The sequence below is a fragment of the Macaca fascicularis genome, chromosome 3, assembly GCF_037993035.2.
Source record: "Macaca fascicularis isolate 582-1 chromosome 3, T2T-MFA8v1.1".
Taxonomy (NCBI): domain Eukaryota; kingdom Metazoa; phylum Chordata; class Mammalia; order Primates; family Cercopithecidae; genus Macaca; species Macaca fascicularis.
In genome coordinates this window covers 144,537,819-144,556,388 of record NC_088377.1, presented here as the reverse complement: position 1 = coordinate 144,556,388, position 18,570 = coordinate 144,537,819, and the positions used below count along the sequence as shown (strand labels likewise).

At 39.9% G+C, this 18,570-nt stretch overlaps 2 protein-coding genes across 14 annotated transcripts in view; one reads left to right on the top strand and one right to left on the bottom strand.

The window, feature by feature from the left end:
- LRRC17 (leucine rich repeat containing 17) overlaps positions 1-15,999 on the bottom strand; it is a 32,963-nt gene extending 16,964 nt beyond the window's left edge. For 2 of the 3 annotated variants that reach the window (XM_015447873.3, XM_015447875.4), the window contains exon 1: positions 15,798-15,999. The gene's annotated coding sequence lies outside the window, so the exon portion shown is untranslated. Of the gene's footprint in view, positions 1-5,180; positions 5,324-15,797 lie in introns of those variants that run through there. The other variant, XM_074035708.1, reaches the window with a different exon arrangement.
- The window catches only part of FBXL13 (F-box and leucine rich repeat protein 13), a 272,798-nt gene that overhangs the window by 153,888 nt on the left and 100,340 nt on the right, over positions 1-18,570 (top strand). For all 11 annotated transcript variants that reach the window (XM_074035683.1, XM_074035682.1, XM_015447861.4 and 8 more), the window contains 2 exons: positions 2,581-2,681; positions 15,728-15,857. In XM_074035683.1, the coding sequence (XP_073891784.1) occupies positions 2,581-2,681; positions 15,728-15,857 (231 nt within the window). The remainder of the gene's footprint in view (positions 1-2,580; positions 2,682-15,727; positions 15,858-18,570) is intronic.

Below are 18,570 nucleotides of genomic sequence, written 5' to 3'. Positions count from 1 at the left end.
GTCAAAGATCATATCAGAGAAAAAATGTTCTACTTTCTCTGGTTGCACTCTTTTTCCACTAGCAAAGTGAACGTGGGCTCCTTCATGAAGAAAGATTTTAAATCTTGACTACTACATTCTCCAGATGTCTGCCTGTGGTTATAATGAAGTTGTTTGTCAAATGGATTTACTCTTTCTGTGGATGTTTTAGCACCTACTATGTTAAATATGTTCTGCTAGGTGTTGGAGGGAATTAAAAAATGAATCATTTTTCAGTTCTTGTCCTCAGGGAGCTTCAGTTCTGTACTTGAGTAAAATATCAGATTCTTTGAGTTTGGCCCTCTAATAGGGAAGTTAAAACAATGCCATCTGCATTGAATTTGTGAACATCAAAGTCTTGTCCAATTTTGGAGTCTAATATTATACAGGGCCGATAATTTTATCCAGCTACATTTTACTATTGTTTTTCCCTTTGAGACGTGGACTGGGACACAGGCTTACATTTACGGAGTTGGGTAACATTCATTCAAAGAGCTTTGATTTCTAAGCTTGTCTTATGAAATATATTACATTCAGAAAGATTTGAGTACATTGAGGACAAATTCATAAGCCATTCTGCAATGTAGGTACTCAGTTTTTGCATTTATGTGTTCAAACATTTGGGGATTAAATCCTGAGTTCTTTTAAGTACTAAGAATGGGAGTGGTCTAAATTTGTTTGGATGTTCAAGCTTTTTCAGACAGGAAAATGTAGAGAATGCATTACCTCCTCATCTCAATCTGAGAATGGGAGTGGTCTAATTTTGTTTGGATGTCCAAGCTTCTTTAGACAGGAAAATGTAGATAATGGATTGCCTCCTCATCTCAAACAGAAAGTCAGATTTCTTTGTGGTACATAAAGCTACTCCATCTTCCTCTTCCTGATCCCCACATTTTCATCTTCTTTGGGGCTGCCTCTCTGAGGGTGTTTAAGCCAGCTCTTTCTCCTCTCCTTGCCTCATCTCATTTGCATTTTGCCAAGGTCTTTCAACATGTGTATAATCACTTTGATACTTGATTGGCATGCTGAACGTTTCCAAAGACAGATTTTCTTTGTATTAAAATACAGTGCCACACATTATGGTTATTCTCTCGATTCTTTTTGGAAAAAATTGTACTGTACACATTTTGTGTATCCCCACCTATTCAAATCCTTCATTTTGGTGATGAGGCATCTAGAAAAAATGCTGACAGCTTGAATACTATAGTTAAGACTAGTGTTTATCAAAAGCTCTGCACTGGCCTCTCATGCAGCATGGGTGCATAGAACCTTTCCTATAGCAGAATCACATAGATTTACAGCTTTCAAATAGAATCTTGTGTTCTCTTTAAGGCATGGTTTGCTGCCCCTGTAAATCAACCAATTCCTATCTGAGTGTGATGGATGCTCTGACCTGCAGGATTTTATTATTTTAAAAATCCATGACTACTGGAAATAGTAATGAATGGAATGTTAAACCTCAATGATCCTGCTGAAAATAAACCTTTACTATCTTTAGTGGTGTTAGGAGTGGCCATATTTCTGATACAGAATTCTTCTCAGAACCACATCTTCTAGCCTAGTGATGATTTAAATCTCTTCCAGATAGATAGATGCAACAGTCTATTCTTTTCGGGACTGAGGTAGTGTCAAACATTGCATACACCACTAATACTTAAACTGGGTGCCCTGTTGATGTTCCTGGGGAGATTCATCAATCATTAAATAGAAACCTGTTGCTACTCATTGTATTTTCTATAGTGTTACCTGTACAAAAAGCAGCTTGTTGCAATCAATGCTTGAAATTCATCTGGTCTTGTAAATTTCATTGTAGGATCTGTGATTGAAACCTCTGTTTTTCTCTCTCTCTTATTTCATGGTCACAGTACTTACTCTCTTACTTCAGTTTTCAGCTTTCTGGGGGAAGGGTGCTTGAATCTTTGAGATCCTCCCCCACCCTAACCCCAACATTGAATCTCCTGCCCAACTGGTATGTAGCCTATATTTTATTTTAGCCGTCTCAAACTTACCATAAATCTGTTGAAAATCTGTTCAGCTATTTAAAATATTTAATTAACAGAACCACAGAAGTTTAATTACACACACACACATCTATGTCTAAATGTATATGTGTATAAATATGGACTGTTACTAAAGTTCCACTGTTGAGAGTGTTTACTATTCCTGTCTTTCAGAATAATTTTAATAAGTTTAAAATGGATGAGTTTTTAATTGCTTTCCTGCATAGGAAGAGTCAGAAGTGTTTGACACTTTGACATTTGAGCTCAAATTTCTTGTGACAGAGTTGAACTTGCATGGGTTCACATTTTAATGAAGTGTCATTGTGATGGAATGAGACTTGATTTCCAAGGAAAGGGAAAAGGAGGGAGTAATGATGCTTTGAGCAAAAGCATTGGCTTCTATTTAATTTCATTTCAACCTAATAGCCGATAAAGAATATGAAGAAAGCAACTCTTGCATGTATTTTTTTCTGGAACAGGAAGAGGGATAATAGAAAGATAATAGGGAAATTGCAAAGCCTGATATAATTTGATAAGCGTCTCCCCTCTGTTTTTCATGCAGGATGAATCAATGAGACACATTTCTGAGGGCTGCCCGGGGGTCCTGTATCTCAATCTGTCTAACACAACTATCACCAACAGGACGATGCGACTCCTGCCGAGGTAATGTTGGTGTTATTTGTATGACACTGAAAATAATTATGCTCCCAAAGTCTCTGGCTTGCTCTAGCATTCTACAAAGGCAGTGCTCCCTTTATCAACACCCCACCACTGTGGCACTGCTACTCTTATAAGGGGAGTGCTGCTTTCAAGTCCCTAAGCTAGTGCCTAAACTGGTCTGCCTTGACTAGCATTTTTGTCACTCTTACAGCAGTGTGCCCAGTAGCTTGAGTTACACCTTGCCTGTTTCTTTCTGGTCCCCCATCCTGGGCATTTGAGCTCTCTGACTCTTACATTCCAGTCTGGTGTCTGGGACCTTTTTTTTTTTTTTGAGACAGAGTCTTGCTCTGTCGCCCAGGCTGGAGTGCAGTGGCATGATCTCAGCTCATGGCAACCTCCGCCTCCCAGGTTCAAGCAATTCTGCTGCCTCAGCCTCCCAAGTAGTTGGGATTACAGGCGCCCACCACCACGCCTGGCTCATTTTTGTATTTTTAGTAGAGGCGGGGTTTCTCCATGTTGGTCAGGCTGGTCTCAAACTCCTGACTTCAGGTGATCCACCCGCCTGGGCCTCCCAAAGTGCTGGAATTACAGGCGTGAGCCACCGCACCCTGCGGACCTCTTTATAATAGAATGCCAACATCCTGATTACCAAACTTTGAACACATTTGTCCCAGATCCCTGTTCCCATGCTCTGGCTACCTGTTGAGATTCCCACCACCTCCAAGGAGCTTGACACTGGTTGTTTTTTACTGTTTATGGAGTTTTGACAACATTGGACATGAATATTGCTTCTCTTTTTTTGAGGAGAAGGGACAGAATAACTAAAAAGTTGACAGAATATTCAAATTCATCAAAAATTTTTCTTTTTAGTTTGTTTTCAAACAGGGTCTTACTCTGTCACCCAGGCTGCAGTGCAGTGGCACAATCATGGCTCACGGCAGCCTCAGTCTCCTGGGTTCAAACAATTCTCCAACCTCAGCCTCCTGAGTAGCTGGGACTACAGGAGCATGCCACCATGCCCATCTAGTTTTTGTATTTTTCTGTAGAGATGGGGTTTCACCATGTTGCCCAGGCTGGTCTCAAACTCCTGGGCTCAAGTGATCTGCCCACTTGGGCCTCCCAAAGTGCTGGCATGAGCTGCCATGCCTGGCCCAATTATTCTTTATTTTCATTATAATAAGGCCAGTCAGGAAGGGTATATGATCACACTAGGAGAGATTCAAATTTGACTTTGGGAAAACATTTCTCAAACTATTGTGAAAGAATGAACTATTTTTGAGAACATAGCTTTTTAAAGTTCCTTTGAAAAATAACAGTGATGAGATATTTAGAAAAGCTTACACAGAAAATTCTGGGTGATAATTTTCTTTATCTTCTGACTCTAACCATTTTCTGCAAATGTGCCAGCTTAAGGAGTGGCACCATATTTTCTATTTATCCCACTAATTAAGCTGCCACAGTTTTTTAGTCAAATCTATAAAGCTTTCCCTTTGAAATTTCTTCTGACGCTCTTAAACATAGAGAGTCTTCCTCCTGTCAGGCATTTAATATACATTTGCTTATTTTTCTGTGTTCATGTATTTTTACTTAAATATATAATCAATCTGTAATTAATCTTGGTAGATGAATGAAGCGATGATCTAAATCAGGGGTCAGCAAACTACAACCCATGTGGCCCAAGGCCTAGTTTTTTGCAGTATATAAGCTAAGCATAGTTTTACTTTTTTTTTTTTGAGATGGAGTTTTGCTCTTGTTGCCCAGGCTGGAGTGCAATGGCGCGATCTCAGCTCACCACAACATTTGCCTCCCGGGTTCAAGCGATTCTCCTGCCTCAGCCTCCCAAGTAGCTAGGATTACAGGCACGTGCCACCATACGCGGCTAATTTTGTATTTTCAGTAGAGAGGGGTTTCTCTATGTTGGTCAGGCTGGCCTCAAACTCCTGACCTCAGGTGATCCGCCCTCCTCAGCCTCCCAACGTGCTGGAATTACAGGCATGAGCCACTGCGCCCAGCCTAGTTTTACATTTTAAATGTTGTTAAATAAGTAACCAATTATTTCAGCATCATTTATTGAATAAAATTTTTATTAAGTGATGTGTGATTCTTTCTTACATATCTAAAATTCTTTCTATTTATTTATTCTTTTTGAGATGGAGTCTTGCTCTGTCGCCCAGACTGGAGTATAGTGGCACAATCTTGGCTCACTGCAACCTCTGCCTCCCAGGTTCAAAGAGATTCTCCTGCCTCAGCCTCCCGAGTAGCTGGGATTACAGGCGCCCACCACCATGGCTGGCTAATTTTTTTGTATTTTTAGTAGAGACGGGGTTTCACTATATTGGTCAGGCTGGTCTTGAACTCCTGACCTCATGATCCACCTACCTCAGCCTCCCAAAGTGCTGGGATTACAGGGATGAGCCACTGCGCCCAGCCCTAAAATTCTTATACAGGCAAGAAATACTTAAAACTCATTACTTTCTAATATTTTTCTGCATGTTACTTTACCTGTGTTCTTGTAGTTATTTATGTCCATTGTATCTCTACGGTGAAAATACTACAGAATGGAGTGCTACTGCACATTTCTTCCCAACTCCGTGTTTGGTGACCTCTCACTGATAGCTTGGAATTGTCCAATATGGAAGTATTCTATACCATGGAAAACATCAAACACTACAAATCAGGGCTTGATTTATTGTTCAGTTGATTGTTTAGACTTAAAGTGATAGAGAACACAATTAATGAAGCAAATTAAATTTAAAAGTAGGTCATGTCTGTAGCCACAACATTGTGAAATAGCACAAAATATTGAGGAAATATTCTCTCAATACTTGAAAACTATTCTTTGATTTAGCAAAGAAGGCACTCACATCATTAACAAGCAGATTTTGGACATACCTCTTTGACATATATCACTTGTGTCTTATTAATGTTAATAGCATAATTCATATTGGAACTGTAATCATTCTTCAAGTTCAACCATTGGTTGGCTGGCTACATTTATAAGAGTTTCATTGACAAAAGTCAATGAAAACATTGTGTGAGAATTGATTGACTAAGTGGAATTAACAGTAAAGAATATTGTATATTTTATCATTTGTAAGTTGCATGCTACACATCCTTTATATATGCAAAATAGTAAAATATAAAATTTAATGCACATACATTTATATGCATACTTTTTTTGGAAAGCCAGTTGTTAGATACTTATCAGTAAACCAATAATTAAACTAGGAGCTAATTTATATTTTTGCATTTGCATGATTTGATTTCTCTCCTTTTAAAAGTAAAAAAAAAATACGGTCATGAAATGACTTCTAAATAAGAATTTGGGAAAAGTTTGTGTAATTTGATAAGTATTGTTTTAGCTTTCTAAACCAATTATTCTATATTTGCTTTCCTCTTTCACTCAGTAATGTTTATTTATTTATTTATTTATTAAAAAAAAATTTTTTTTTTGAGACAGAGTCTTCCTCTATAGCCCAGGCTGGAATGCAGCAGCACGTCCTCAGCTCACTGCAACCTCTGCCTTGCGGGCTCAAGCAGGTCTCCTGCCTCAGCCTCCCAAGTAACTGGGATTACAGGCATGTGCCACCACACCCCGCTAATTTTTGAGTTTTAGTAGAGACGAAGTTTCATCATGTTGGCCAGGCTGGTCTCAAACTCTTGACCTCAAGTGATCCACCCGCCTTGGCCTCCCAAAGTGCTGGGATTACAGGCGGGAGCCACCATGCCTGGCCTTCACCCAGTATTATTTAGAGCAAAATTTTTGGTTCTAAGTAGTTGAAGTTTCTTCAGTTGAGCTTCTGCTTTCAATTAGGCACTCTGGTCAAGAAATGTGGACTGAATTATTTCTACTTTTTGGAATTTATTGAGATTTCTTGGTATACTAGTTTATAATTAATTTCCAAAAGTCATCCATGGATACTTAAAACAGAGCTTCTTTTATTTTTTATTTTTTATTTTTTGAGATGGAATCTTGCTCTGTCACCCAGGCTGGAGTGCAGTGGTACTATCTCAGTTCACTGTAGCCTCCGCCTCCTGGGTTCAAACGATTTTCCTGCCTCAGCCTCCCAAGTAGCTGGGACTACAGGAACGTACCAAAATACCGGGTTAATTTTTGTATTTTTTAGTAGAGACAGGGTTTCATCGCATTGGCCAGGCTGGTCTCAAACTCCTGACCTCAGGTGATCCACCCACTTCAGCCTCCCAAAGTGCTGGGATTATAGGCAGGAGCCACTGTGCCCGGCCCAGAGTTTCTTATAGAGAACAAAATTTCTGGGTGTATATACATATAAATTCTTGATATGTCATTATAATAGTGATATATTAGTTGCCTATTACGATCAAGCTTCTCTTTATTTTGATGTTATTTTACAACTTTATTAACAAAGGTTAATAAGCATCATGTTTCATTACAAATTATAGCATTTATTCACATGAAGTGATATTCTTTATGCTGGTTGATGTTTCTTTGCCTTGAATTCATTTTGTTTTGTTTTGTTTTGAGACGGAGTCTCGCCCTGTCACCCAGGCTGGAGTGCAATGAAGTGATCTCAGCTTACTGCAACCTCTGCCTCTGGGTTCAAACGATTCTCCTGCCTCAGCCTCCCGAGTAGCTGGGATTACAGGTGCCTGCCACCACTCCAGGCTAATTTTTGTATTTTTAGTAGCAACAGGGTTTCACCATGTTGGCCAGGCCAGTCTTGAACTCCTGACCTCGTGATCTGCCCGCCTCAGCCTCCCAAAGTGCTGGGATTACAGGTGTGAGCCACCATGCCCGGCCTGAAGTTTTTAACTGCTATCAACATAGTTACCTTTGTTTTCTTTTGCTTGTTCTTTTTGTGGAATAACTACATTTCTCTGTATTTTTAATCTTTGTGATGCGGGATTTTAGGTTTATCTTTTATATGTAGCACGTAGCTAACTTCTATTTTTAAATTCATTCTCTTTGCCTTTTTAAGACAGCAGTTTAAAAGATCAATGTTTATTGTCAAAATTGAGTGTATGGGCCATGCGTGGTGGTTTGCTCTAACCCCAGCAGTTTGGGAGGCTGAAGTGGGCAGACTGCTTGAGCCCAGGAGTTTGAGACCAGCCTGGAAAACATGGTAAAACCCCATCTCTACAAAAAAATGCAAACATTAGCGGGGTATGGTGGCATTCACCTGTAGTCGCAGCTACTCAGGAGGCTGAGGTGGGAGGATCACTTGAACATGGAGGTTGAGGCTGCAGTGAGTCATGATTGTGCTGTGACAGAGTAAGACCCTATCTCAAGAAAAAAAAATTGAGTGTATGGTTTTATTTTTATTATCTTGTTTTATGTTTTGATTTTTATGTTACTGCACTGTACACAGTGTTTCTGTCTTTTGCTCTGTGAACTATGTTTACTTGTATATCTGAAGGTATTCAAAAGGTACATTCACATTCTGTTGTGTGTTCTAATTGGCGGCTATTGGCATATTTTTAAAAACATACTTTAACAGGTATTTATCTAATTACCAAAGTCAAGATGAAACAATAACTTTTAACTCCTCCTGTGTTACACAATGATCTAATACATTTCAATTGTCCCTCTACTTCTCCCTTGAACTTGACACCCCTTCACACCTACTCCCCCGTATGAACACACATGTTATTTGTGGTTTTTGCTAATCATTTAACTATCTTTTTAATATTGAATTGTAGTTTTTGCACTCAATATTGTAATTATATTTATAATGAGTATGTAGTCTTAACTCTAGGCCATGCATTGATGGTCTTTTTTCTCACAACTTACTTATTCTTTAGCCTTGATTTTGATTTATCTGATGATAACTGGAAATATAATTTTAAAAATCTTTCTTCAGTAAAGATGCATGAGAGTCAGATATTTTAGCCATTGATCTCTGAAAATGACTATTATCTTGGAGGATGAACAGAAACTTCTCTTCATGTATAGTTCTTGAATCATGTTCTGTATTTTATCTTTAAATCCCTAATGTTTTAGATATTGGTCAATAAACTTTGATATTTCAGTTTATAGAAAGTCTGAAGCTAGCATGTTTTTTGTTCCTTCATTGGTAACCTTTGTTGGTAACCTATTTTTTCCTGCTAAGATGCTTGCAAGACTTTCCTTTTCTCTGAGAAACTGAGGACATTCCCAACCTTAATTGTGTTCCTTCAATTAATTTTTCCTGGTACATTTTAAACCTTTTGAACACTAAAACATATTTTTTCTCAGCTAGGGAAGGCATTTTTCTTCTTTTTTTTTTTTTTTTTTTTTTTTTTTTTTTGAGACGGAGTCTCGCTCTGTCACCCAGGCTGGAGTGCTGTGGCCGGATCTCAGCTCACTGCAAGCTCCGCCTCCCGGGTTCCCGCCATTCTCCTGCCTCAGCCTCCCGAGTAGCCGGGACTACAGGCGCCCGCCACCTCGCCTGGCTAGTTTTTTTTTTTGTATTTTTTAGTAGAGACGGGGTTTCACCGTGTTAGCCAGGATGGTCTCGATCTCCTGACCTCGTGATCCGCCCGTCTCGGCCTCCCAAAGTGCTGGGATTACAGGCTTGAGCCACCGCGCCCGGCCTGGCATTTTTCTTCTTAATGCTTCTATCCATTTGTTCAGAGTTTATCATAAGAATCTCCTTTTATTTTTAGATCTGATTTTATTCCTTTGCTTCAAAGTTGTCTCTTTCATCATTTTTATCTCTATATGCCTTTCCATTAGCATCGTGTCTTCTCTATAGCAGTAATTCTTGAAATATATTTTAGGAACAGCGGCATTCTTGTAAATGCTTAACAACTGGCTGGTGGCAAGGGTGAGTAGAATCAAAAATTCCTAGTGTTTAGTGATTTCTGTGGTGTAAATAATTCCACCATGGCTGATTTTAAGCTATCAACACAATGTCACTAAATGTGGAGTTGGGAAAAGATGCTAACAATTGACTCCCATGAGCTGGCGCAAGCTGACTCCAGTGACCCTGAGGTTTCTCTAACACTGTTTCAGGAATTCCTTAAGGTCCTCCAGTCCTGTAACATTGAATACCACTCAGTACTTTCTTTAGGCATTCTGTACTGTGATACGTAAGTATGTGTATATGTGTGTGTATATATATGAATATATGTACATGTATGTATGTGCATAAACATAGGAAAAGAGTATTATACAATCCATAAATCATAGGTGAAAATCTGAACTTAAAAGTAGATGATTTGGGAGCCTTTATTTTGTTTCATTTTGTTTATAGACAGGGCCTTGTTCTTTCACTCAGGCTACAATATAGTATGATGATAGCTCACTGCAGCCTCAAACTTCTGGGCACATCCAGCTAAATTTTAAAAAATTTGTGTAGAGACAAGATCTCACTGTGTTCCCCAGGCTGGTCTCAAACTCATGGCCTCAAGCAGTCCTCTTGCCTCAGCTTCCCAAAGTGCTGGGGTTATAGGCATGACCCACTCTGCCTGACCCGGGGTGTGTTTATATCATATTACAAATTATTTTTAACTTAAAACATACTTATTTTCAATCATACATTGAAATAGCTTTTTTTCCTCCTTAGATTTGAAGGTAATATGACAGCTATGCATATATTTTTAGGGACATTCATTTTACAAATGAAGTTATACCTTTAGTAGGCAATAGATAGAAAAGTAGGACCCAAAATAAGAATTTTGTTTGGCTTTTCCTTCTAGTTCTTGCCATTGAGAGAATATTCAGAATAGATACTACTTGATACTGATTTTTTTGTCATGTAAAAAAGTATACTAACTTATCTACGATAAAAATATATTTCATAATGATTCTGTTTTTGCTCTGTTTTCCATTGTTTCAAATAGGCTTGGATACGCAAAAATGTTCTTGAAACTGCAAATAACCAGAGAAATGTTGGTTGTTTCTGCTGTCATTCTCTCTTCATTGCTTTTAGTATTTCTTTCCAAAAAAAGTACTTGCCAAAAGAAAAATGTAATTTGTTTGTCCTTGGCAACAGTGATTTGCCAGCTTTTTGAATATTTTTTTCTCACTTCTTTGGGGACTTGCTCAGTTCTCTAAAGTTGAAAATGAGGGCTGCCTAAAGCTCATGCCCATTCCAGGAAATTTGTTGCCTCTAAATGTTTCCAGAATTAAACACTTTCTATTTATTCCTAGTGTCACAACCTAGGTGGCACTCTCAGCACCTCATCTGGCACAGTATCCTGGTGGTGCTGCCTCTGGTCTCTTCTCCCTTCAGTCTGCTGTGTCTCATGCTACAAGAAGTGTCATCCTGGAACAATCTTCTTATCATGTCTTTGACATGCTTAAGGTCTAGGTTCATCCCTCACTCTCTGTTAACATTGTCCAATCAAACTTCTCTGCCTAGGTTTCCCAAGAGAAGCCCTTAACTCCAGTCATCTGATTGCTGCATGCTTCACATTCCCTATAGCTGCAGTGCCTTTCTCCTTCTCATGGCTAATCCACAGCCTTCACACCTTAAGTCTCGCCATCTAACAGAAATCCAGTGATTTTTCCTTTGCCTGAATTCTAATAACAACATTCATTCACTTGTTCATCATGTATTGATCAACTCGTATGTGCAAGGTGTTCTGGGCATACAGTACTGAGAAAAGCTATTATGATCTCTGCTCTTTGAGTCTTAAATGCTATAGTGGAGTAGTATCCAATTGTTTTTTATATAGATGAACTGATCTTTCAGTTGGTTTGGAAATTTCTTATTGTCAGGGACTATCATGATCTATAGTCTCACCAGTGCCCATCAAAGTGGGGCAGACAGAGTAAGCTGTTGTCTTGACTGGACAACTTCAAGGTCTACCCTGTAAATAGAAGGCCAGATCACTCCATTTAGGTTTTCTGCAGAATTCTATTACTTGAAATGCCTCTGTGAAAACAAAGAACCCAACACTCAACTCAAAAGAATCCACATGCAAATTCCCTCTTTTACAGACTAGGCCTTGTCTTGGTGATTTTTTTAGAGAAATTTTTATTTAAGTACGTAATTTTCCATTCATCTTAGTAGTAAGTCCTTCAGGTGTTAGAAATTTAACACAAATGACTTCAATTCTTTAATGGAAAAAAGCCAAAAGAAAGGAGAAAAAAACATTTGTAGTTTCTATAATAATTGTAATTTCTCTAAAGATTATAGTAATAGCAGAAAAATAAATAAATCACAAAGAGAGAACTCACAGCCCCCAATAAGAAACAGTTATCAAATAATTAGAAAAAGATAAAAACAAGCTGTAAACATTGCCTCAAAGCAGAATTAGAATTACCAAGTGTTCTGTGGGCTGGGAAAATGATGAATCAGATCTTACTCATGCAGGGGACACGCGTCTTTGCCAAAATTCAGAATAAAGAGTATCAGTATTGCACAAAATTTGCCACCTGTGATTTTGCTGTCAACTGACACTTTTCCCGTCCCTAGCAGCTTTAAGTCTGCAGAACTGTAAATCCCTAGAAAGGCCTACAGGGCCACTCAAGATTCCTGAGCTTTGTCTTCAAACTGACGGTTCCCATGAGGTTCCACTGTGAAAAGAGCTATCCAGGGACTTTCAGTCCAGGAGGCACTTAGTCTAATGAACAGCCTGTTTTATCTAAACCAGAGGTTCTTAGCTGGGGAGCAGTGGATTCCCCCAAGAGGATCAGGGATAGAATTCAGGAACTCCATGAATTTTAATGGGGGATATAAAAAAACTCATCTCGGCTAGGCACAGTGGCTCACGTCTGTAATCCCAGCACTTTGGGAGGCTGAGGTGGGCGGATCACCTGAGGTCAGGAGTTTGAGACCAGTCTGGCCAACATGGTGAAACCCTGTCTCTAATAAAAATACAAAAAAAATTAGCTAGGCATGGTGGTGGGTACCTGTAATCCCAGCTACTCGGGAGGCTGAGGCAGGAGAATCACTGAGTCTGGGAGGTGGAGGTTGCAGTGAGCCAAGATCACGCCATTGCACTCCAGCCTGGGTAACAGAGTGAGACTCCATCTCAAAAAAAAAAAAAAAAAGAAGAAACTCATCTCTACTTTCATTAAGCTGTAATTGAAATGTAGGTAAAAACTACAGAAGTGTTAGCAGTCTCTGGGACATTTTTATTCATATAAATCAAAAATATATTCTTACCACATTTCAGTTGTTATAAATATTTCAAAATATCACTGATACTTCACAATCACAGCAGTTACTAGAACTGCCACAAAATCTTATTTAATATGTTAATAAAGAAGCACATATATTACTATTCCACTCATTTTTTAATTTGAAAATTATATATTTCAATATAATTGACTGTTTTTGTAATCTTATATATTTTATTTTATGCATTTAAAAACATTAAGCCAAGAAAGGGGTCCAGAGACCTCAGCTGGCCGGGCGCGGTGGCTCAAGCCTGTAATCCCAGCACTTTGGGAGGCCGAGACGGGCGGATCACGAGGTCAGGAGATCGAGACCATCCTGGCTAACACGGTGAAACCCCGTCTCTACTAAAAAAAATACAAAAAACTAGCCGGGCGAGGTGGCGGGCGCCTGTAGTCTCAGCTACTCGGGAGGCTGAGGCAGGAGAATGGCGTAAACCCGGGAGGCGGAGCTTGCAGTGAGCCGAGATCGCGCCACTGCACTCCAGCCTGGGTGACAGAGCCAGACTCCGTCTCAAAAAAAAAACAAAACAAAACAGAGACCTCAGCTGACTGCCAAAAGCCAAAGGTGTCTGTGACATTAAAAGTTAAGAGCTCCTAGCTCAATTCTCATTTTTGATATTTGTTGACTGATCACATGGATTTAAAGAAATTGAATATAGGTGTAGATCGGCATATAGATTCAATGTGAAATCCCTCAAACTCTTGGAATTATTGTGTGCACCACTCTTGGAGGTAAGTATCCATTTCATTAAATGGAAGAATAATACAAACTCCATAAAAATAGTTAATGTGTTACTGTCATTTCACATAGTAGTAGCAATAATATTACATATAGTTTTAAATCTTCTACTATGTCCCTGCCAATTTTGATTGTTAAAATCACCCTGAAGATAATACAGTTATTTCTGTGTTCTCATTTAATCATCACACCTTTAAAGGGAACAAGCAGATCAGATTACATCCATGTTCCAGATGGGAAAACTGAGGTTCAGGAAAGCTGGAGGCCCCACAGTTCATCAGCGTAAAAAAAAAAAAAAAAAAAAAAAAAAAAAGATAGTATTTTAATCTCCACTTAACAAATGAGAAAACAATCTCTGAGAGGTTAGGGAGGTTGCAGTTAAGTTTCAGGGCTTGGATTTACATCTCGTTTGGCTGGATTCAGAAACCTTGTGTATTTTGCATTGTGTCATGCTGCCTGCCTCACAACTCCTTTCTACAGACTATGGAGCTGAAGGATTGCTAGAAATGACACCCTGGTGCGCCTCTCCCTACCCCAAGAAAATTGTACTCAGTTGAATCACAGGGTGTACTCAAGGGAGAGGAAGATAACGCATTTCCAAAACTTTAGCACAGCTCAGTCCACTCCACAGCCCCAAGAGAGGGGGCGTGTCTTTGGGATATTAGCACTGCTTTCTCCTTCAGGCCCTGCCCACCTAGTCACTGGTGAATCCGAAACCTTCCCCCTCGCTCTGTCGAATCTCACGTACACAGCCATTCCCAGATCGGGACTTGTGTTCTGAATCAAGTAATTTGCTATGGAATGCAAATCATTATATCGTATAGATGTGCTTTCCAAAATCTGATTAATGGTCAGTGCTTGTATATCTTAGTTCCCATTTATGGGAAGGTAAACTTTATTCACCTGTGTGATTTTGAGAGGCAGAGAAGCATTTTCTCCTCACTTTTCATTCTTTTTGCTTTGTAATTTGCTATTAAGCTGTTGCAGATCACAAACTAAGAGCATGATTGCTAATTCTATTAGAAGACCAGGCAGTAGTGGGAGTCCTTGACCTCTTAAAAAGTACCAGGCTTTCCAGGCACGGTGGCTTACGCCTGTAATCCTAGCACTTTGGGAGGCTGAGGTGGGTGGATCACCTGAGGTCAGGAGTTCGAGGCCAGCCTGGCCAACATGGCGAAACCCCGTCTCTACTAAAAATACAAAAATTAGCCAGACATGTTGGCACGCACCTGTAATCACAGCTACTTGGGAGGCTGAGGCAGGAGAACCGCTTGAACCGGGGGGTTGGGGAAAGCAGGGAGGAGGTTCCAGTGAGCCGAGATCTCACCATTGCACTCCAGCCTGGGCAACAAGAGTGAAACTCCGTCTCAAAAAAAAAAAAAAGTGCCAGGCTTCGGAGGGCTTGGAAAATTGTCCACAGAGTGTCCTCAAACTGCGAGCCCTCGCATGGTAGTACAGGCTCATCCTAACTACCCTCCTTTTTTCTGGAAGCTCTCATTTTGGTCATTGTGGTAATACCATATTTAATCTATTTCAACTCCAGCGAGATTTATAGTCTCTGATGTTGCTTTTAACTCTTCTCATGTGTTGCCCACTTATTTGCAAACTGGTCTTCTTAATCCATGCTTAAACTCTGCATATCAATTAGTCTTTCTTTAACTATAATAATGAAACTGTTACAAAATCATGCATATTTAAACCTATTTTTAAAAATCATTTGCTTATCAGATCTATTTTAAGAGCATGGTTATATTCAATTTTGCCTTCTGTCCCAAATCCTCACTCTCCTGTAACAGTCTCCATTTAAATGTTTACCAAGGATTTGTCCTTCTATATATTTTGCACATTATTTTGGTACTCCAGAGATAAAACCTAAAAGCAACAATAAACTCTGCAAATTTGGTTTCACTTCCAAACAATGTGATTGCCTCCCCCACCTCACACACACCAAAAAAGCTTTATCCCAGTCAACTTTCTTAAAAATCTAGGCAAAGATTATTGCATTATTAGTACTTTCACTTGAAATGTATTACAATTATGTGTTACTGTAGTCTCCTTTAATTAACAAGTAGAGAGTTAACAGTAAAGTTAAACGTTGAACATCTGCAAGAAGAAGAGTTGAATTTACAGTTTTCTTTGTCATAGTGGCTTAAGAAAGATTTGAGAGAACAACTGAAGTATAATACTTTCCTTGCTCTCTTTCTTGCCTTGCCTTTTCAGGCACTTCCACAACTTACAGAATCTTAGTTTGGCTTATTGCAGAGGGTTCACAGATAAAGGCTTACAGTACCTGAACTTGGGGAATGGATGCCACAAGCTCATCTATCTGGACCTCTCCGGCTGCACCCAGGTTTGTCTTTTAGTCTTCTCTTTGCTGCGGTGTGTGAGGAAGTTCTCCAGAGAACGGGCTGCATTCAGCCCTCACGTTATACTAATGCTGTGCACGGACTGCAGCACACTTTTCAGAGGTTTTAAATTACATGGCCCCAACTGCTGAAATTTTCCCCAGGATCTCTACTATAGGCTCTTGGCTTCCTTCCACTGGAGTGTCACACAGACAAACAGGCAGAGCTCATTGGATGAGGAAACGGACCACTCTTATGGAGACAGTCTGAGCACAATTCTAAAGCAGAATCCAAGTCCTGAAAACTCTGGAGTTGCTTCCAAGACACAAACAAAGGAGAGTGTTTTGAGGGAGAATTTTGCACAGGATTCCTGAAAAGTCAATTAACTCCCACATGGGTTTTTTTTTTTTTTTTTTTTTGGGGGGGGGTGTAAAATGCTGCAAGTGATAAATAGGAAAAGAAAATACAACAAAAACTTGTAATTTTAAAAATTGCATTACACCCTTGGGCTGAATAACATGAAGATTTGAGATCTGTGTGGGAAAATATTTTAAGTTTGAGGGAACAGGACTTGGCAAGTTGGGCAGAAAATTGGGTAAAGTTGCGGAGGATAGGGCATGGCACTTTGGAAGTAGCTACTGCCTCATTGATAGTTTCTTCTGCTTTAATTTCAATAGATTTAAGCCATAATTCTTTTAACTTATTTTCTTCTGCTTTTCTGTGTATTTTATTAATTTGGTGTCATAGTATGTTCATTATTCTCCGAGAATAATATAATAGCACAGGTGAAAACTGACTGAAATACTGATAGTTATCATTTCTTGGGTCATTACCGTATGCCAAGCATTGTGTTAAGTGCTATACACAGATCAGATTTACTCCTGATACAATGCTGTGTGGTATGTATTTACTATGCTTATTTACAAATGAAGCGACCAAGGCTCAGGGTGGTTGAGTAAGTTGTCCAAGTTTGCACAGCTGATGAAAGCACATGGTACTAATACAGTTTTAAGCGTCTGTTGGTAGATACTGGGGCAGGCAGAGTCCCCTGGGAGAGCGGGAAATACAAGGGCAGCACAGTCTCCCCCCCAGGATTCTTGAATGGATAGAATTCTTACCTAGTCACCACCACTGACATCTTGTGGTATCCTGATGCACTGGGTGGTCTGGAGGGAGTGGGGGGCAAGGAGGGGAGGATTCTAAGTTAGGGCTGTAAACATCTAACATTCATATTTGTTTAAAACTAATCTGCTGATGTGTAGCTTTTTAAACATCAACATCTACCATAACTTTATGACTGAGATGGCACTGACGTTCTCCTCAGCATGACTGAATTTTAGACTGGCTTCTTACTGACTCTAGGCCCTGACTTCTTGTTTTCTTGTTTCTTAGAACATTTGTTTTAGAAAACTTGGAATTATAAGTTCTTTCTCTGCCTCCTTTGACATTTCTTTTTAATAAAAGCTTCTTGACAGTTTTACAACTCAGGAAAGTCTTCCTCAAGGACCTGGGATCTATCCCTTTGATATATAATCATCAAAGAAGATATCTCTCAGTTCCTGTGGGTGGGTAGAAGCCTAACTTTGATGGGCACCAATTAGCAAATGCCGATGGCCTAATCCCAGAGAATAATATTTGCAAACTCAGGAACAACTTAATGTGCTTGACACATCCCACTGATAAGCCTCCCCCTTAAATATAAATCCTTCAGTACTTTTCTAACTTGCCCTTGTGCTTAAACCCTCCTCATGGTATGACTTACCTCCTTGTTCTTCTCAGTCTCTCAATTACCATGAGGCAATTATTGTAGCAACAATGCACAAATGTACACACAAGTGTCCTAAGGATAAATATTCTCAGACACAGTAAAGTTTAAATGAGAGGCTTCAAATCTATTACCTACTGCCCAGATATGCATACAAAACACACATAATTGGAGGAGGTGGAGCAAGATGGTGGAACAGAAGGCTCCACCCATTGTTCCCCACCCAAGGACACCAAGTTAACAACTATCTACAGGGAAAAAACACCTTCATAACGTTTTAGGCTGGGCACGGTGGCTCATGCCTGTAGTCCTGGCATTTTGGGAGGCTGAGGTGGAAGGATCACTTAAGGCCAGGAGTTCAAGACCAGCCTGGGCAACACAGTGGGACCCATGTCTCTACCAGAAATGCAAAAACTTGGCCAGGCATGGTGGTGTATGCCTGTGGTTCCAGCTGCCCGGGAGGCTGAGGTGGGAGGATTGACTGAGCTTGGGAGGTTGAGGCTGCAGTGAGCTGTGATCCCACCACTGCGTTCCAGCCTGGGAGACAGAGTGAGACCTTGCCTCAAATAATTAAGTAAATGTGTTAATGCTTTTGTCTTGCACACCTGTATTTTGCTAGGAGTGTTGGCTGTCACCCTTATGGGTGAAAAAAGGTATCGTACCTTTCCGCCCCATGGTACTAACAGGACAGAGACCTCAGGTGTCTAATAGCTGCTTGGTGGTGGTAAGGGGCAAGGGGAGCAGTGCATGGGGATGCACGTGGTGTCTAAGAAGGTGGAATCCAGCAGGGCACAGGCTATGTACAGTTGAGAGCCCGTGACAAACTGGAAAGCAGAGATTGGAGCCCGAGCCACCCTGAAGCACACACCACGCTGAGAGCTTTTCCTGGGCATCACATACAGCACTCCATGTGAATAAAGAACCCCCCTCCCCACAATGCACAAAGGAAAAAA